At 47.1% G+C, this 21,051-nt stretch overlaps 1 protein-coding gene across 1 annotated transcript; it reads right to left on the bottom strand.

Moving 5' to 3' along the window:
* Positions 1–6,391: 6,391 nt before the first annotated feature.
* Positions 6,392–19,942, bottom strand: DMRT3 (doublesex and mab-3 related transcription factor 3). Its single transcript, XM_065879702.1, has 2 exons — positions 19,483–19,942; positions 6,392–7,356 (listed from the first exon to the last, which is right to left on the bottom strand). Exons 1-2 carry the CDS (start codon positions 19,940–19,942, stop codon positions 6,392–6,394), a joined length of 1,425 nt encoding a protein of 474 aa, XP_065735774.1.
* Between the last annotated feature and the right edge of the window lie 1,109 nt (positions 19,943–21,051).

Below are 21,051 nucleotides of genomic sequence, written 5' to 3' on the forward strand. Positions count from 1 at the left end.
GGGTCTGCGGTGAACCACAGCTATTACTGTAGTAGAGATGCTTTGGCAGGCTGGTTCATAGTGCCTCAGTGTTTGCTGGTATTTTCATTCATTCATCAGCTTTGTTTTCCACAGACATTTGGAGTTTTTCATTCAAACCACAGTGCAAGTATGAGGTCATATCTAAAACCACTAAGCAGTGACTCAAGTCCTCTGGAGGGACTTTTCTGAACAACTGCTGAGTTTACTTTCGGTTAAGTCCAGTAGCTTTGCCCGTGGGATATATGAAACGCTTGACACAGCCAAACAACCCCAGCAAACTCTCAGAATCCAGTTAGTAAATAAACTCCATTGTAATGTGAGAAAAAAACACTGCCCTTGCTATTTATCCTTCACACCGAAATAGTAAATGATACTGTGGGAACAATGAAGGATATCACTGAAAAGAACATGAGCAAAAGGGAAAATTGCCTCTTCTAAGACTCCTCTTGCCCTCTAAGATTGGGATTTGGGCAAGATGCCTTCGGAAATGATTTTTTTCCCCGGGAATGACAACATTCAGTACCACATAAGAAGTGAAACTGAAGCATTGATCTTATTCTTCAAATACAGGATAGCTTCAATATTAAAATTAACATATAAATGTAGCAACCATCTTATTTTGAACTCACTTCTGCTGAGTAAACGCACATATAAAGAAGGAATCACTGAAACAGTAATGCAATGAAATCAAGTTCATTTTTCAAATACGTCAGTTCAAATGCAGTCAGTGCCTGTTTTCTGGGCACCCAACAAATGTTCCCAGGATGCCTCGCCTACCATCGTCTCCCACAGATCCAGCCACAGGGCAACCTGGGGACCCTGGAAGATGAGTCCCTGAAGAGCAAACCCCATAATATATGACTGCTACACTGCACTGAATAGGATCCCCTCCTCTGGTCCTATTCTTTTCATAAATTTTAAATGTTCTTAGGCTCTTAGAAGCTGGCCAATTAACTGTAAGAGCCTAGACCAGAGGTCTACAATCACTGCCCCTTTTCCCTGGTACCTGTCCCCTTTTCAGGTTGCTCTTCTATTCATTTCAACGACAGCCATACACCTGGCTAACAAATGCCTTGCTTCTCAAGACGTTTGTGAAACTACTTCTGGTTTTCCCATCATCAAGAGTGTTGAGATAATACAGATGTAATAGAAATGCTTCTACTTTTCACTGTGTATTTCCTGCAATCTAGCCCAGATGCTATACAGCAACTTTAAAACACATTTGGGAGCCAGCAACTGAAATTCACTTACAATTAACTTCTGTTTCTACATATTATTTCTGGAGATTCCACTATGGAATTATGGAAGTATACAGCAAATTACTATGTTAATTTTTTTCTTCTGCAGGACTGGCATGTTTGTAAGTCTATTTTAAACTCACTCTTATTCACTAAACTTCAGTTAAGAGCAACATCTCTTTTGAAAAACGTACTGCTTTATACTCAGATTATATTATCACCAAACAGCTAATGTTAAACATGGACAGCAGAATAAAATCAAGTGATCTAAAAAGGACAAAACAAAACCAAAAATAAGAAACAGAAAAGAAAACTGTTGATATTTCACAGTGAGATATCGCCTCACACCTGTTAGAATGGCTATCACCAAAAAGACAAGAGGTAAGTGCTGGAGAGGGTGTGGAGAAAAGGGAACCCTCTTGCACTGTTGTTGGGAATGTAAATTGGGGCGGCCACTATGGAGAACAGTATGGAGGTTCCTCAAAAACCTAAAAATAGAACTACCATATGATCAACAATTCCAATTCTGGGAATATATCCGAAGAAAATGAAAATACTATCTCAAAGAGATAACTGCACTCCATGTACACTGCAGCATTATTCACAACATATGGAAACAACCTAAGTGTCCATCAATGCGTAAATAGATAAAGAAAATGTTACATCCTAAGTGAAATAAGCCAGCCACAAAAAGACAAGTACTATATGATCTCACTTATATGTGGAATCTAAAAAAGCCAAACTCACAGAAACAGAAAGTAGACTGGTGGCTGCCAGGGGCTAAAGCGTGGGGGAAATGAGGAGATGTTGGTCAAAGTGTACAAACTTCCAATTACAAGATGAATAAGTCCTGGGGATCTAATGTATGGTAATTATGGTTAACAATACTGTATTGTATACTTGAAAGTTGCTGAGAGAACAGATTTAAACCACAAAAAGAAGTAATTATGCGAGGTGATAGATGTGTTAACTAACCTTATTATGGAAATCATTTTGCAACATATACACATATCAAATCACCACATTATACATCTTTAACAATGCTACATGTCAATTATATCTCAATAAAGCTGGAGAAAGGGGAAGGTTTGTTGATATTTCAAGCTCCAGGGCAAAACCTATTTCCAGGTGTCACGAGTAAGCCAGGAATCACGGAACAACTGAAAAACTGGCAGCAGTCCCCTTAGGGGAAAGGATAGCATGTTTATGCTAATATCTGGTCCTTTACCAAACCCAAGTTTCCAGAAACAGGCATTTCTGATCCCAAACGTGTACTCGATCTAATCATTAACACTGACATTACCATTATTTGAACTGGCTCTAGGGCGTGAATTAAGACTGCGTACACAGTGAACTTTACTCTTGCCGTAGGAAAGTAGATGTGAGTGGAATGGGGATCTTGAAATCCCCAGCATCACAGTTTGTATCCCTCAGCCCTTTTACTTGGCATAGATCTAAGAAGGAAACCTAAGGATGTGATGCAGAGTGAGGCAGATCTCAAATTTTAGTGAGTTTAAGAATTACGTGGAGGGGGCTTCCCTAGTGGCACAGTGGTTGAGAGTCTGCCTGCCGATGCAGGGGACACGGGTTCATGTCCCGGTCCGGGAAGATCCCACATGCCGCGGAGCAGCTGGGCCCGTGAGCCATGGCCGCTGAGCCTGTGCGTCCGGAGCCTGTGCCCCGCAATGGGAGAGGCCACAACAGTGAGAGGCCTGTGTACCACAAAAAAAAAAAAAAAAAAAAAAAGAATTACGTGGAGGGACTTCCCCGGTGGCGCAGTGGTTAAGAATCCGCCTGCCAATGCAGGGGACGCGGGTTCGAGCCCTGGTCCGGGAAGATCCCACATGCCGTGGAGCAACTAAGCCCGTGCGCCACAACTACTGAGCCCGTGTGCCACAACTACTGAAGTCCACGCGCCTAGAGCCCGTGCTCTGCAACAAGAGAAGCCACTGCAATGAGAAGCCCGCGTACCGCAATGAGAGTAGCCCCCACTCACCACAACTAGAGAAAGAGCGCACGCAGCAACAAAGACCCAACGCAGCCAAAAATAAACAAATAAATAAATAAAAAAGAATTACCTGGAAAGGATGGTAAAAATGTAGGAGCTTAGGCTACAGGGATTCTGCACTCAACAAGTGGGGCCCAGGAATCTAAACTAGAGACTAAGTATCAGGTGCCTGGACCACACTTTGAGACAAACTGCTGCAGGACAACACGAGCAGCCCACCCGCCATCACATCAAAGACGAACAAAGCATTTACTGTAAGACTAGCAGGGGGAAAGGGGCACCGTGGTTTAATAGGAATTAACTCTCTATAAGCCTGGCCTGACTCAACCGCAAGTGTACAGCCGAGGACCCAGATATTGTGCGTGACAGATGGGATTTAACTAGGAACCGGTTGATGTTGTTTTCCTCTTTTCATCCAGGTGTTGAGTTTCCTGTGAAAGAGTGACTGAGCACCCATGGGCAGAGGAGTGTCCATTGCCCTTGAATTCTTACATGCCAACCGTAGCAGGATGGTCTTTGAGAGCTGAGCTAGAATCTAAGAGGTTTTGCCACTTTAACCAGAGGGGCCTCAGCTGTCAGGACTGCAGAGGAAGCAAAACTGAATGCAGGAAGCAGGACATAGGATCTTAACGCACAATTTTTCCCTCCGACCCCGTACCACACTTACCGCACCGGAACAAACATATCTTGCTTCAGAAGTACACTGAGGATCAAACATACCTGCAGTAGCCCAGAAATAAGCTGTCTTATAGGCAGTTCCATTTTGCTGGCCATTGGGAAAAGAGGGCAAGGACTTTGATGATCTGTGGGCAAAATCAAACTGTCAGGATACCGTGTCTTAAGCCGTTTTGCTCAATCCAGGTCACTCAACCTGAAGATATGACAGATTTTATAGCACTGTCATCTCATATAGAATCTGTTATCATTGTTGTTAGATAAATATAAACTTTTGAAGATACCTTTGAAAATACATTTTTGCTAGGTAGGCCCAGACATTAGCCCATCACTACCATATAAAATGTCCTGCACATGTATTTTTAGAATCAGGGGTCACATTATTCTGCTCTCCAGCCCCTCACTAAAATATAACCTTAACAACAAATCATATTTACTTTTAAACACTCTGGTATGTAACCATGTCAACTAAATACACATTAGTCCAACTAATATAAGGAATTTTTCCCCTCAATGATTTCTCCTTCCAAAGGTGCCCAGTAGAAATAAAAATGAGATTTTGTTTGTTTGTTTGAAATATGTTTTCCTCCTGGGACCCATGCAAGGGTGGTGGGCAGCTGACATCAGCTCCTGTTCCCACTGAGGGAGGAGCATCTCAGGCCGAGAGGATTTGCCCTTCTTCCTCCCAGGATGAAGATCCCTTCAAGACTTATTCTTGTGCTGGGAGCTCTCTCTGCATCCTTGTCATGTAGAGGCTTTCACTTATTTTCTCTCCCTTCCACATTCATAAGTTTATTGTCTGACCTGGGCAGTCATCTTTCCTCTCCAGCATTCTGAAGAAAGGAGTAAGAAGTGGTTGGTGTGGGCACCAGTGCACATTGTTGTTCTAAAACTCACTGTTAAAAATACCTGAGCAAGAAGTTTGCCATATACAGTAGCCCCCCCAAAATGCTTTTTAAATGAAGGGGAAAAGCCCTGAAGTTTTGCTGTGGTCATCCCCCAAAGCCAGAATGGCATCTTCCCCAAGTGAGAATGAGGGAATCCACTTCTTCATCCTGAATGCAAATAGGGAGTATATACTGAACTTAACAGGAGTAACTGCTCTCACGGATGGAGTACTTTCTCTGTGTCAGGTACCATGCTATGCACTTTGCTTACTTTCCACACTGTAGATGTTTTCATTTTTACTTTGTTTTTAATGAGATTCTCCATCGTATAATCCCTGCTGTCTTGGACTCAACGGGCAGGTAACTCGGACCATAACATACAAAGAGCATCCTCTTACACGTAATAGGCACTCAATACTTATCTGTTGAAGAAACAAATAAACGGATGGAGGGGCTGAATTAAGTCTATTCTTGAAAAATAAATTCTGTCTTTCTGAACGCAGCCCCCAAACTTTGCCATTCATATTTCTCAAGGGACATCGCATTTAACTGAAGCCTTGATCCATGCACTGGTAAGTAGCTTTTATATCAAGTTTCTATTTTTAGAGATCCTCTTTCCACAAGTAGAAATGACATCAACCAAGATCATCTCCTTAGTTTATTTTTTCTAGAGTCCTCAGCATGCTACATGAACCTCACAAAGCTTAATCTTGTGTTCATTTCACAATACATTTCATGCAGTTCACAGCTGTGATTGGCTTTACACTGACATCGACATTACACGTTTCGATTCAGCCATGTGAAAAGAATAATTCTTAATGGAGTTTGTCTCTGAAAACTGTCCAAGCTTAAATAAGCATGTGAGCAGTTCACTCTATTAAGTGCAGTCTCTCTTTAAAATGCAAGGATTTTTAGCATAGGAGTATAAGGTCCCTGTTTATAGTCCGTTTGCAACCGAACCACTGCCTTTAGGTTTCACGTATCCTAAGGAATCCTCTTTTACAAAATTTCATTCAAGGGGTATCTCTGGTGGCGCAGTGGTTGAGAGTCCACCTGCCGATGCAGGGGACACGGGTTCGTGCCCCGGTCCGGGAAGATCCCACATGCCGCGGAGCGGCTGGGCCCGTGAGCCATGGCCGCTGAGCCTGCGCGTCCACAGCCTGTGCTCCGCAACGGGAGAGGCCCGTGTACCGCAAAAAAAAAAAAAATTCATTCAAGTATACTATTTTATTGAACATTCCAGGCTGAGTTTAGGGGCAAGGCTGACCTTCAGCTCTACATCCCCAAATAAATCTTCCATGGGCCCCAGGCTTTCCCAAGACTATTCTCTTTTACAACGAACATTCAGCACTAAAGCCACAGAGCAGAGCTATTTGGCATTTTCCAGTGAAGTGCAAGAAATTAAATAAGTTATGTTTTTATTGCTAAGGTATAGAATCAAGCACAGTCACTTTGTAAAACAGAAGGAAAAGGTATACACAGGATGTGGCCTCTCCTCAAGGGGGGGCCAGGGTTCAAATGCACAGACAATGTCACCTGGTCACCACCCATCGGGTAGCACTTTAAGATGAAGTGTTGAGTATTCTAGAGTCTGAGGAGTCAGACCTCTCGTCATAGTCGTCCTCGGCGTAAATGGACTGCTTTGACACGATGGGACACCCATCGTCAGGGATGGGTATCCGAGGGTCTTCGGGGACGCGGGCGGGGAGGACAGGTGAGCTTCTGAAGACGCTGGTAGAGTTAGTGGGGAAAGGGCTGACGTACTGGGACCTCAGCTGGTACTGCTGCTGCAACGTCATGGTGTTCCACAGGGTGACATCGTTGGGAAGAAAGGGGCTCGACTGGTTTCTTGCCAAAGTATTCCTCAGCATCAGAGGGTACCGGGGGGGCTGGGGGAACGGGTGCTGCAGGGGCACGGCCAGGGGGTTGGGGACCACGTTACTGGAGTCGGCGGAAAACCTCAACGTGTCTGGGACTCTGAAGGCCGAGCCCACGGACCATTTGGAAGAGGAGATGGGGTAGGAGCTCAAGGTGTGTTCAAAGATGTGCCCGCTGGAGGGCAGCACCAGGCCCTCGGGCTCTGCCGCAGTTCGGTCCGCGGCCAAGCTGGAGGTGCGGCTGGAGAGCAGGACCTCCACGGCGCTCACCAGGTCGCCCCCGCAGCCCTTCAGGATCAGCTCCAGCACCGTGGGCTTCTGGTTGGGGAATATTTTTTTTAACACTTCCAGGGGCGGTCTGTTGGCTTTCAAGCTGAAGGGCAGAGACACGGTCCCCGTGGGGCCCTCGATCAGGAGGTGATTCTGCTCCCCGGGGTACTTGGGGCTGTCGGGTCGGCTCTCGGAGCTGCCTCCGTTCTTCTGGACCGCATACCCCCCTTCGTCCACCGACACTATCTCGGGGCTCTCTGGCGTGAAGCAGCCCTTACTTTTGGCCACGTCCGGGGAGCTCCTCTGGTCCGTGTCTTTGTCACTGAAGGTCTCAGTGGTGTCCGCTGTGCTGCTGTCCCCCAGTCGTTCTTCAGTCAAATCTGAAAAGCAGAGAACAGCTGGGTTAATCCTTTCCTGGTGTGTGTAAAGGGGAACAGATGTGCTCAGGAGAGGGCCCTACATGGGCTTTCTGCAAGGGGAACTGCTTCCTCGTGGGTTATAACATACTGCAAGCCTTAAAAATATCCAGTGTGTCACTGGCAAATGGGGAAAAAATACCTGAAAATAAAGATCTAGAAATCGGAGTGATTTCTCAGAATGGTGTGTGCAGGGAAGCTTGCCTTCAACACAGAATGGAAACACGATACCTACAACCACAGATGTGGCTGTCTAGCGCTAACAATCTAAATAGGGGCCAGGCTGGGGATAAACACCATCCAGGGAAGAACAGGAAAATGAACTCAGGCTTGTCTTCTGGTCCCTCTTCTGCAAATGAGGTGGCCGGTGTCATTCAAGGACATTAACAGCCGGTGCACGACGCATATACCGTCATATATGGGAAATTTTAATATTTTAAATCCATTTTCCCATAGGCAGATTTTGTGTCAAATGTCCTGTGAACTAGTCGTCAGTATGCTTCATCAGGATACCATGTACAATAACTAGTCGATATGATTGCCAAAGTGAAACAGGCAGCCTCTATACATTGAAATTTTTCTTAAAAGCCCACTCAAGGTCCTGGCAGACTTGGTTGCCTATAACCCACACTACAGGGTAAGCAAAACCAGCTGTGAAATCTGGATGTGGGACAGGCTACAGAGAGAAAGAAGGAAATGGCTGGAGAAGGCTTGTGAAACTGCCAGGGAGCAAGATCCACCAGTGAAGCAGTGCGTCCATAACTCCAGGACCTGGGCTGCAAGAAGCAGACAGGTTTTCATGAACTGTTTCATTAGTAAAGTTCATGGAGAGAACTTCAAGATACCTTCCTGAACTATATTAAAAGAAGAGAGAAACAAAACAAAACAAAAAGCTTCCCAAATAAAGCAGAGATTTGCCGTGAAGTAAACGAGTTGCAAATTTAACATTTTGACTTAAGACATCACCCCCCAACAAGGGCTAGTATTACGGTGCTAAACAGGCAGAAAGGAAGGAAGGAAGGAAGAAGTAAATAAGTAAGATTGGTCTGCTTGCAGAAGTAGGTTCTAAGAGATCTTCATAATAAAGAAACATATTCTTTATTAACAAGCTATATGCGAGTGGATTTTTATCCACTGCCCTGCCTGAATAGCCTCATTGTCGCCTTCTCAGTGGGCACACCTGATTATGTGTAGATAGCCAGCTGGTGAAATTTCATCAAAGCAGCTTCTAAAATCCATCTCCTCCTATTTGTTGTTGTTTATTTTAAAACGCTTAAACAGGGACTTCCCTGGTGGCGCAGTGGTTAAGAATCCACCTGCCAATGCAGGGGACCTGAGTTCGATCCCCGGTCCGGGAAGATCCCACGCGCTGTGGAACAACTAAGCCCGTGTGCCACAACCATTGAGCCTGCGCTCTGGAGCCCGTGAACCACAACTACTGAAGCCTGCGTGCCTAGAGCCCGTGCTCCGCAACAAGAGAAGCCTCCGCAATGAGAAGCCTGCGCACCGCAATGAAGAGTAGCCCCCGCTCGCCACAACTAGAGAAAGCCCACACGCAGCAACAAAGACCCAACGCAGCCAGAAATAAAGAAAATTAATTTATTTTTAAAAGTAAATAAAAAGCCTTAAACAAAGGCCCATTTATGAGCATTCTTCTAATATGGGATGTACCTTAATTATAATTGAAAAACAAAACTTTGATTCTTCACAAAGCAATAAATATGTCCTAGGCATAAATAAATACTTTAAGAAATTCTTAAACTGTATCAGTGAAACTTTCAATTATAAATCTGATACAAATTCGTAGTTGTCCCAAATTTGCATTTTATTTACACTGCTTCTTTTTTCCGGTACAAAACATCAAGTGTCCACGTGGGGATCGTTTGCAGCCCACACACATGAAGCCATTTCTGCTTTCTGTAACAACTCTGGGATATGCACAAAACACCTATTTTTTGCAAGAGAAATTTGACATATCCTCTCCTGCAACTTCCTAGGACTGGAATCCCAGTTTTCACCCCCTGGGTTAATGTGGTATTTGTCCTTGATCCCAACGAGAAAAACAGCAACAGAAAAGCTTCCATATCTTCATATTCTAATCAGCTAGACCTGCCTACATTTTCCTGACTCAGGACCCCACGCCTACCTCTCGGTGTTACGCTATCGTTAAACACTTGACAGTAAGCGGACGGTGACAGCATGCTAACTCAGCACTGAACTCAACACACAATTGGATCTTGGCCCCTGCTCAGCGGAGCTTGGGAAAACAAGTCAAATACTCTCGTGGGGAAAATATGGACATAAAATAGTGTTTTCAATACTGTGCTCCTCTAAACAGTTTTCTTATTTCTTTCGCTTTCATTATCTATTATTGTCAGCATCAAGTACTTGTATTGCTGTAACCTGCAAGCCACTGAGGAAAACAGAATAAAGGGTGGAAAATACCAGGATGTATAAGACTGGCCCCTAACTTGTGGAATTTATTACCAGGTTGGGGAAATAAGACGCATGTGCAAGGGGGAAAGCAAACACAGCCAGGCAGAAATTGCTGAGCAGCAAATCTGCACACATGGAACACGAATGTTCACAGCGGCATTATCCACAAGAGCCAAAGACTGGAAGCAACCGAGCGTCCATCAAAGATGGGTGACGGGGGCTTCCCTGGTGGCGCAGTGGTTGAGAGTCCGCCTGCCGACGCAGGGGACGCGGGTTCGTGCCCCGGTCCGGGAAGATCCCACATGCCGCGGAGCGGCTGGGCCCGTGAGCCATGGCCGCTGAGCCTGCGCGTCCGGAGCCTGTGCTCCGCAACGGGAGGGGCCACAACAGTGAGAGGCCCGCGTACCGCAAAAAAAAAAAGATGGATGAATGGATAAACAACATGTGGTCCATTCATATAATGGAATATTATTCAGCCTCAAAAAGGAATGAAATTGTCACACATGCTACAATGTGGATGAATCACGCTAAGTGAAGTGAGGCAGACACAAAAGGACAAGTATCTATGATTCCACTTATATAACGTACCTAGAATAGGCAAACTCATAGTGACAGAAAGTAAAATGGTATTACCAGGGGCTAGGGCAGGGGGTAAGGGGGACTTATTGTCTAATGGGTACTGAGTTTCAGTTAGGGATGATGGAAAAGTTCTGAAAATGGAAAGTGGTGATGGCCACACAACATTGTGAAAATACTTAAAGCCACTACATTGTGTCCCTAAAAAAAGGTTAAAATAGTAAATTTTGTTATGTATATTTTACCACAATGAAAAAGTGAAAGAAATATGATACACAGTGTCATAGCAATACAGGGGATGGTGGGTTGTTGGGTTTTTTTTTTTTAAAGCAAGGAACAACTGGTTCTTCTAGGAAACAAAAAGGTATGTAAATACAGCTAAAAAGCTCTGATTGTGATATTTTTAAAAGAAATGTGTGAACCTAAAAATACCTTCCCACTTTAAAAGGTAACTTTTCCCCACTCTGGATGAGCTGCAAACACCGGAGACATTTGGGGAAAATGCTTCGAGCTCTATTACCAAGCTTAGTCTTCCACAGAATGCTTTAGACGCCAGAAGAAAGTTATTCAAATGGCAGAAGTTTAGCCAAAAGGGAACTAAGAAATGATGTTCTGGCTAATCTGACATATCTAACATTATGAAAACGTAGTATTTTTTTCAAGATGGTAAAGGACATACTGTCCCAATCAACTGGATATTGGACGGCAGGACTCTAAATCAGGCAATACAAAATTTTAACTTTTGAAGCTAGTTTCCGGATCTGCAGAACAGGCCACAGTAGAAGCCTCTATGATTGGCAGCTTGTTTACCAATTGTGAACCCCTAGACTGCATGAGGCCTCTTTCATATTTTTTGTGCTACCCTTTGCACCTGCCACTGTGACATCCCCAGTGCAGCAAGAGCTTCTGGTGACTTCTCAGAGTGTGGTGGATTGTGCCCATTCATCCACACTTTCTCTCTGAAGATTTCTGGGCTGATCAGCCTCTCCAAAGGGGTGGGCAGGCTATGGCCAAAAAGTGAGAAAATCTAACCGGATGTCACAGGAATCAAATCTACAAATTCAGAACATTCCAACCAACTGAGCTCAGCACTGTTTATACTGTACTCAAAGGGGAGACAGAAGCCACTGAATGAAGCAGTGAGTGGGACATACCCGTGGTGCCCACACCCCTGAGCAACGCATAACGTCCTGCTAAGGGGTGCCAGGTAAGCAGACACCCAGACAACATCCAAGACTGTTGGGGATACAGAACCGGGCAAGGGAAGACTAGCCTCTCACCTTGTACCAAGAATAACTCCTTACCCAGCGATAATTTCTGAAGGTCGGAACATATGAGCCCTGCAAATTTATGGTGTCAAGTACTGGTTGTATTGTTGTGCCTAAACTAGAAGTATTGTAAATTACTGTCATAAATACAGACTTTCACAAGTAATTATAGAGGGTGAGTTTTGGGCCCAGTGATAAAGCGTAATTTAATAACGGGTGTTTCTTTACATCTGTAGATTTTTCCCTAAATGAACTTTACAAATTGTTCCGGTTGGTTTAAAACACAAAGGCCTTTCCAGATATAGAAATGTGAAACTGCCCAGTATCAAAATGAAAAAGGAAAGGAAATACTCCCCTAATGCTTTAACCTCTTTCTCCTTGAAACTGACACCCTAATTCCTAGAACATTAAAGAGTAAGAATATATTTCAATGGATAATATTTTTACTCCTAGTATATAGGTGCTAAAAGCCAAAAACTACTAGACTAAAAGTAGAAAGAAATCACTCTCATCTGATATTACAAACCAGTTACTGAAAGTGACATAATCTTCTATGTTTAAAGCTAAACATCTAGATATTTTTAAAAATCTTACCAAATGTTCACTCTTCAATTTCATATTTTTCACGATGTAGAAACACTCACAGCCATCCCTGAAATAAACTCTTCACAAGGGTAAAGATTTTTTTTTTGAAAAAGTAGATGCTCCATTGAGAAGGACACTGTTGCTATGGAAAACAGTGCTCCAACTTCACAATATATCTATGCCATGAGATAGCTACAAGACTTTAAGGAGAGAGAATGAACACCCACAGAAAAGGGACTTCCAATCTAAAATTACAGTTTGCAAATTTTAACTTTCTTCAGTGGATTTTTTTCATATGAAGATGCAGTTTAAAAAAAAAAGTCCTAAGTATTTATTTGAAAGATGTTGAGGAAGGCTGCCACATATGCAAAACATTCTGCTCATGACATGAAGATGAGTATCTTCCTCACTTAGGTGTGGGGGTCTTATCCATTCTTTCTATCTACGAAAATAAAATAGAGCATACATCCAGAATAAAAACACCAAAGCACTGGCATAAAGAGTGCTGCTTCCTAGCGCAAAAGTCACTGGACTTTTTTGTTTCCTTTTGAAATCATGTCACGCATTTTCAAACATGGACTGTCACACCCTCATCTGTTCACTTGAGCTTTGGGGAACATACCTCTCAATAACTGTTCCCTGATGGGTCATTTTCAAAGTACACAAATCTTAGAGCAATGGCCAGAAAGAGCCCCAGCTGGATGGGGCTTCCAGAAAAGACCCCTGCCCGGTCAGAATTCAAACAGGAGACGCGCTTTTTACATTTTCTGTTATCCTTATCTCCCACTAGAAATGCTGAATCGTAAAAAAGTGAATGGGTGAAAACCCAACATACAGCAGGGAATGAATGTCAGTCTAAAATCTTCCCTTTTCTTCCGGGGGCTGGGGGGTGGGACCTTATGAAAACTAAAAATACATAGTCATGTTTGCTTTTTTAAAATCATTAATGACACTGGCTTAATAACATATGAAGAAATCAAGATGATTCCTGGGGACCAATATTTTGGCGGACATTGATATAGAAAGGGCTAGACTTAAGGAAGTGCGGATTGCAACTGTGGACTTTGTAAGTCCTGCAACAATTTAGTTTTGACCTCTTTCTTGACTCTGAAAGGAGCACTTTTCAAGAAGCAGGAGGGAAATTACCTATAAATCTACAAGTGTGTTTGTAGTTATAAAAATGCAACTGGCTACTTATTCGTCCACCTATTTAACGAATATCATTAAATCTTTCACTATGTGCCCAGGCACTGTGCTAGGTAAGATTACACAGAGATGATCAAAGCATTTGCCTCTTGGCTACTGAGAGGCTTACAGTTTACTAAAGGATATTTTGCAAAAATTCCAAGTTATCTGTGCAGTGAGTTGTATTTTATATTGAAACACAGCAAGTAACCCAAAGGCCAGCAGCTGGGCAGACTGCTGTATTCATGGGAGGGAATGTTGCTGTAAACATTCACATATAAAGACTATAAGTGGAACATTTACTGAACGAAACAAGTGATACTTAGTGGGCGGAAACAAGCAGAACACCGATCCCACCTTTGTAAAATTTAAGTCTGCCCAGTCACTGCAATCAAAAGAGATGAGAGATTCGGTAGAAAACCGATGTTCTGAATGTTAAGTTTTCCATAATATTGTTACTCAGTAGTTGATTGTGCTTATTTTTTATAGCTGTTTAACTGTATAATAAAATGCAAAAAAAAACCCACTCCTAGTTATGTTTTAGTTTCCCCCAGTTTCTTCAGAGAACAGTAGTTTGCAGTGACTCATTAAAGCCATGGGGGACTCTTGGAAGCGATGTGACAGGATCCCAAGGTGATGGGCCCCGCGATGACCAATGTTCCACCACTCAGGCCCCAACCTCTGCCACCAGCGCCCATGTAAACCCCGGTGCAAGGCCCACTGTGCCACCAGAGTCCCATCACACTAGACATGGGGGTCCAGGGACCCGAGTGACTAATGGCTGAGGGGCCGCAACAGGTTAAAAAGCTGAAGAAAGGAGGGAAGCTGGAGAAACGGAAGAGGCAAAGAAAGGGAAAGGAGAGGCAGGCAGGCACGTAGGTGTCCACTGGGTTCTGCCTGCCTTCCCGTCAGGAAAACGTCCAACATTTCCAGAAAGGGGCTCCAAGTCTTCCGGGGACGTTGATTTATGAAGATTCACTCCCTTTCCCTCTGTAAAGCTGTTAGCTGAGAGCGCTGACTCGCTGCAGCCAAGAATTTCTCATCAATGCTCTTTGATTGTATTTCGCAAACAAAATGCCTGTTGCTTGGTAACCTTTCACTTGAGCCTGACCTTCCCCGAAAGTTATTGCTATCAGATTCGATTGACACTGTCCTCCTGTGATTACCGTAATCTTTTACACCCGGGAGTTCATCCCTCAGGGAAAAGAGGAGTTGGTTGTGTCAATCGAGAGCACGGCTATCCCGCCAGATTTATAACCCAGAGGGGTGTGTTAGGTGGGGGGAGGTTCTGTCCTGGATGGCAGTGGAACTCTGTGGTTCCCAGACGTGGAAAACGCTCCCGTTTTCCTGTCCACCCTGTGCTCAGATCCACAAGATGGACACCAGCGCCTCTCCGAGCCGGCCGGGGGGGCAGCTCGGGCTCCACAGGGAGAAAGAGGCTGGGAGACCCGCCAGAGCTACGCCCACCCCGAGGGGCGCCCCCGAGGACTTTAGGGCTGGGCCCGCCCCGGAGGCCTAGGGTTGCCAGATAAAATAGCAGGATGCCCAGTTAAACCTGCACTTAGCAAAAATCACGATGTTTCAGTACAAGTGTGCCCCATACAATATTTGATATCCCTTTTTTGTGTTTATTTGCTGGTTTTTTGCTAAGTCGGGCAACCAACCGAACAGGCGGGGTCTAACCCAGCCCACAGGGCTGAGCGCGAGTGGAAGGTGGTGCCGCGAGGATCGGGTGCAAGAGAACAGTGGTCCAGGGCGGCCGCAGGGGAGCCGCGAGCGCGCTGCTGCCACCGCACGGGCCTCTCCCGGCGTCCCATCCATCCCTGACCCGGCCCGGGGTCCCTGAGCCGCCGCCCCGCACTTCCACTCGCTGCGCTCTCGGCTGCGCCGGGGCCCAAGAAGCCGGTCCGTAACTCGGCAACTCGCTGGGCGCCGGTGGGAAAGGCCCGGAGCCGTGAGCAGCCCTGCGTCCGCCCTCCAGAGCCAGACGTGGGTAAGGTTTAGGAGAAGACCAGTGCGGTCTCGCTTCTTCCTTTTCGTTTGGTTGGTTTTTGCTTTTTAAAATGCAACTCTGAGTCAGGCCCCTCGGCCCAAATCAAAGCGTCTGAAATACCCAGACCCTGTTTTAAATTCGTAGCTACCCTTCACGAGTGACTCTGAGGCCTCTCCCACTTTTCCTTTGCTTCAGCCTCTAGCCGTGGAGAATTTCCCATCCTGGCCTGGACCGGTGTTCTGGCAACATTCATCCATGCAGGTGCGTGTCTCTTTTTTAAAAAAATTAAAGTAAAATTTAAAACTAGGAAGCTGACCAGACAGGACCTAATCAAGCTGGAGCTGAAAAGCCCAGAGCAAGCATAAAGATGCTAGGAGGTGCCGGACAGGAGGTCAAATCAAATAAAGGCAGTTTTCCAAAATCTCCCAACTTCCCTTCCTATAGGTCTCTTGTTCTCTCCATTTCAGGAGAAATAAACAAGAAAGGAGACCCTACTTTCCTAGTTAATCCTGCTCTCTTACTCCTAATCAAATAGGATGTTTTAGATTTCTTTTCCTTTAAGAAATTTTTTAACAACTTGTTTACGTATTTATTTTGATGGCAGATGTAAACCTAGGAAGAATCTGTAGCCACAGCCCTTTCCTCTGGCAGCCTGAGGAGACCCAGGCCATTCTCCTGGAGCAAGGGTAGGGTGTGGGGGAGGAAGCCAAACAGAGGAATGTAACTTCAGCCTCTCACCTTGGTCGTGACCCCTAACTTTCCTCAGCTCTACAGCCCAGGCCCTGAAAGGCTGGCTTGGCTGGTTGAGGCTGCTGACTCAGATACTCTAAGAGCTGAAAGGTGTTCAAGCTTCCCCAGGTATTTTCCTGACAGAAAGGAGGGGGGAGTGAAGAGGAAATGAAAGAGAAACGCATCAATAGGATAGATTTAAAGAAGCTTAGACTATAATTTGGGGCTCAATCAAAATCTAGTAATTCCAGGCCAGTCGTAGATGATAATCTAGAAGCAGGGGAAATGTACACCCAAAACGGAAAAAAAAAAAAAAAAAAAAAAAAAAAAAAAAGCTTTAATCCATTGCTAGAAGTAATAACCTGAGAATATGAAAATTCTCCTTACAACCACCTCCACATTAAAAGGGATGTTAAACATGATACACCGTTAGATAAAACAATCCCTGTTCCTTTAAAGAATCGGAAGGAGAATTTGGGAAAGAAATTTCTTCCACCTACAAAACTGAGTCTTGGTATTAATGTGGCTCCCTGAACTGGGTGTTTTTTTCTCCAGCGGTGCCCAGCAAACATTCCCTTCTCTAGGGCGTGTACTTTTCACAAGGATTTCTGGAGAGGGGGAAAGACTCTGTGTGTTTGTGCACTTGCATTTGGAGCCAACAAAAAAAGCAAATGTCTCCACAGCTATGTACTAAAGAGACCAACCATGTTTTTGACACTGAAATCACAAAGAAACAAATCTCCATAAATCACCAGGAGATATTTAGAGATTCCTAATGGTCTGTGAACTTACTGTACATGTAACTTACTACCATTCAAACAGAGCTTCATTTACTTCTCTACATAGTGAGCTACTTGCCCAGGACCATATCTGACAAGCTTCTCAATATGCATGGTATGTTACATACAAATGCATCATAAGAACAACTGCCAAAAAAGGAAAAATCCATACAGTCCCATTCAGGCAGTTTTCCCTAACTTAAAACCCAAATGGGCTTTCTCTGTACAAAGCATTGCATAGAGCCGATCCACTTGTATACTTGCCTTCCTAATGGAAAACAATTATCTATTCCTTTCCTGCCCTCTCTCGCCATCATCGGATTGGTGACTGGCTTTTTGTTGGTGTTGAATGGAATTATGGGGCCCGAACCAATCGAAAGCAGAAAACAAAAGTTACATAATAAACGTGCAAGGTATGCATTAGGACCTGAGCATTTGATCCCTGATAGTTTAGGCCCCCAAAGCCATCACTCTGACCTTTTCTAGTGGTAAATCCTATTCTCCTTTGCAATTACTTGTTTTCATTTTGAAAGGCTCAGGTCATCCCAGAACACTTAGTTCTGAGTAAAAGAGAGAGCACCAGGTCTGGTTTGTCCAGTTGCCGTCTCCCTCTCCTATTCTCCCCAAGCATGTATCCTTCTGCTACCGAGGCTGCTGCTTGGCCTTTCTGCCTGCCCCTCCCTCCCCGCCTCCCAGGGTTATTTTTGGTTTTGTGACTCTATAGAAAGCATGAACTCTGGCTATCCCAAAGAATGGTTAGAACAGCACACAATGTGAAAGGAATCCCCTCTTGGACAGGGACCCCCAGAACCCAAAGCACTATTACACGGGTGCTGCTTGGGCAGGTGGCCACTGCAAGATGCTACCACTGTCACAAACTCAAAACTCCCGACCTAGTGTTGGGGGAAATGGAGACACAGAAACTGGAAATGGAAAGGTTAAGGAAAGTTACTGGCATGGAGAACTGAGACAAAACTCTCCTAGTTACCTGCTCTAACTTAAAGGAGAAAAACAAAAAGAATGTCCTTTCCCCGCCCCCCTCCTATTCCTCTGTGACAAACCTATAAGTATGAAGAGATCACACTGACAAACGAGAGTCAACTGGGAGTGGGCGGACATTACTCAGAGAAATGCTTATATTCTACCTTGGATTAAACATCCACAAAATCCATGTCCAGTAAACTCACTTCTGTCCTTAAAACACCCAGTTCTGCTCTTCCCATAAGATGTTCTCAGAGCTTCAGGTCTGGAGAGCATAACGGAGCAACAGGGCAGCAGGACTGCACCTGCCAGGCTGCCTACCAGCTCACCCTAAATGTTTCCCTGGCTCCACACAGCAGTACAGTGCTGCTGAAAGCCTCTCTCCAAGAGCCAGAGGTACAGTCTTTTTCGGGGTGGGGGGAGACTGGGGGAAGGCAGAAGCTGTACCATTAGTTCTGCCCACAGAAGGGCTTTGGGCCTTCCAGGGCCTTCCATCTCTGAATTCCAGCATACCCCTCAACCCCCTCCCTGAGAAGATGGGCTTTTTTCCTTTGTACATCTGCCCCAGTGAAAGGGAAAGACCAAACACCTGTCCACAGAATTCTACGAGCTTAAAATCAAAGGAGCACTTGGGCTGGGCAGGATGGTAAACTAGACGTTCTCCAGGAGGAAAGGCTCCACTGGGGTTTGCAAGGCTTTGGAGGCCTGAAGGAGGGAACCGGATGGAGAGGTGAGGGGAGGAATCTGCCCACAGCAGAGGAGGAGAGGGGAGAGGAGAGGAGAGGACAGGATGAGGCGCAGGCCCACCTAGAACTGGGGAAAGGACTCTCCAGGGCTGGCCTTCCTCACTGTAGGTCGTTTTGTTTGTTTCTTTAAGACCACGGTGACTGCTGAGGGCTGCCTGCGGAATGGTGTTAAAGGACCTGAGCAATTCTGCAAAAGGAGTTGGTTGACTCTGGGCGCACTAGATTCTGAGTCCCCGCTATCAGTGCGGGGGCCTTTCTGGGCCTTGTTTACTACTGCTTCTAAATAGGGCTTCTTTCAACAGACTGCAAGAGGCTGGAGGCCACAGTAGGCTACTTGAAAGGCTTCGGGTTCGCTCAAATTCCCCGGGGGCCGAGAAAAACACCCAGAGTCATCCAAGCCTTGGGCCTTGGCTCCTTCCTTGCACCTACCCATCCCAACCTGCAAATGCGAGGCCCTCTAAAGCCTGCGGCAAGAAAGCCTGGCCGCACGATGGTGTGTGCCCACGCGGATTTTAATTTGGTCCTGCCTCGACCTCTTTATTTACCCGTCCCCCTTTAACCTGGGGAAGGCAATTGGCGAGCCCGAGGCGCCTTTCCCGTGGGCGCCTGGGTTCACCTCCTACCTCGCCGGGTCCAGACCGAAGATCGCTTCTGCCGAGAGAGTAAGGACCGGCTCGGCTGGAGTTGGGGCGGAAGGCCGGGCCATCTTCCCAAAAATTCGCCTCCGAGCCTCCCAGCCAAAGCAGCAATAGCCGCTTGGAAGTGTTTTCGCCCACGCGCAGGGCCCAGTCCGGCCCCGCGGCTGCTCTTACCTGGCTTGGCGAGCTGCGCCTGCAGCGCCCCAAGCTGGGGCTCCGCGGCCCAGCGCAGCGCGGCGGCAGCAGCCAACTCCACAGCGGGGCGCGGCGGCGGCGGCGGCGGCGGCTGAGACGGCTGCGAGGCCGGCGGCGGCGGGGCAGAGGTGGCGTCTCCCGGCGGCGGGGGTCCCGGCAGGGAGCGCAGCGAGTCGGGGATGAGGCTCTCGAGGCTCTCGTTGGCCTGCTGCCTGCGCAGCGCCACCTGCGCCGCCATAACCCGCTGCCGCTCGATGATAAGGATGCACTTCTCACAGGTGCAGTCTTTGAAGCGGCAGTAGCGTTTGTGGCCCTTGAGCCAGGACAGCACGCCGTGGTTGCGGCAGCGCGCGCACTTGGGCGTGCGCTGCAAGGGCGCCCGCGACGGCTGCGACACGGGGCCGCCCATGTACAGGTAGGGAGAGCCGTAGCCGTTCATGCCCCGGGCTCCCGGAAGAGCTGGCGGGCTGGCGGCGAGAGCGAGTCAGGGGGCGCTGGACGACGGGTTGGGAGGCCCGCTCAGGGGCGGCCTCCGGGCGGCGCAGTCTTTGGTCCAGCAGTCCCCGCGGCCGCGTGCGCTCCGGGATGGCCGGAGGGGCTGCAGCCGTGTTTACGGCTCCCGCGGCGCTCACAGCCTCAGCCACCGGACTGGCGCCCCACCAATCTCACGCCGGTCGCGTCTCCGCCTGCCGCTGCTTTGGCCAGCACGTCCTCCCTCGCCGAGGCGCTGCGGCGGCTGCCAGGGGCCGGCGAGAGCTCTGATTATGGTCTGAGCCAGCTCGTCTGCAGCTCCCGCGCGCGCAGGCCGGGCCCGGCACTTCCTCCGCCGCCCTCCCCCTACTCCTCCTCCCTCCCACCGCCACCCCCACCCCCACCCTCGAGGTCCAGGTCTCCTTGCACTCCCCACCCCACTCCACGCCTGCCTCCTTCCTTTCCGCTCGGGCCCTTCGAGTCCCTGCACTTCACCTTCCTTGCCATCCGCCGTCGGGCCACTCTCACGGGGGCGCTCAAGGCCCCCTCCTCCAAGCTCTCTGCGCTTTCCCTGCCCGCGGCGGGCGGGACTGCGGCGCTCCGGGACGCGGCGGTGCACGCGGGGCGGGGAAGGGAGGACCAGCGCGGGTGAGGGTGGAGGTGCCCTTCGCTCTCTTCCCTTCCCTCCAGGCCTGATTTGGCGGTACCGAGACCAAGGCCGCTTTCATTCCCACCCTTGGCCACAGAAACACAGCTCCGCGAGAACCGGAGCCTACCAGAGCCCTGCGGGTGCACTTGGTTGCCGGAGTGAGCCGAGAGGGTTTTAAGTTGGGGGGAGCCAGGCCCCGCGGCCACTGGCGGGAGGAGTTGGGGGCAGGGCATTGGAATTGGTTCGAGAAATGGCTTTATTTCCTTTTGCAACATTTTTTTCTTTTGCTGCTATAGAAGAAAATGATTGATTTTGAAAACCTGCTGGCCCAAGGATGACGACCCATTTTGCAGGCTATTTCAAAGGAAAAAACTGTCCTCTCTCTCTGGTGCAGAGTTTATTTCTCTACCCTCCTCCCCACGTTTTAA

Source organism: Phocoena phocoena, chromosome 6, assembly GCF_963924675.1.
Source record: "Phocoena phocoena chromosome 6, mPhoPho1.1, whole genome shotgun sequence".
Lineage (NCBI taxonomy): Eukaryota > Metazoa > Chordata > Mammalia > Artiodactyla > Phocoenidae > Phocoena > Phocoena phocoena.

What these genes read in the sequence shown, in the direction of transcription:
- DMRT3 (XM_065879702.1), bottom strand. Translation starts at nt 19,942, where the DNA reads ATGAACGGCTACGGCTCTCCCTACCTGTACATGGGCGGCCCCGTGTCG. An exon ending in GGCGCAGCTCGCCAAGCCAG is followed by an intron (nt 7,357 to 19,482) that starts GTAAGAGCAGCC and finishes TCTGCTTTTCAG; the next exon opens with ATTTGACTGAAGAACGACTG.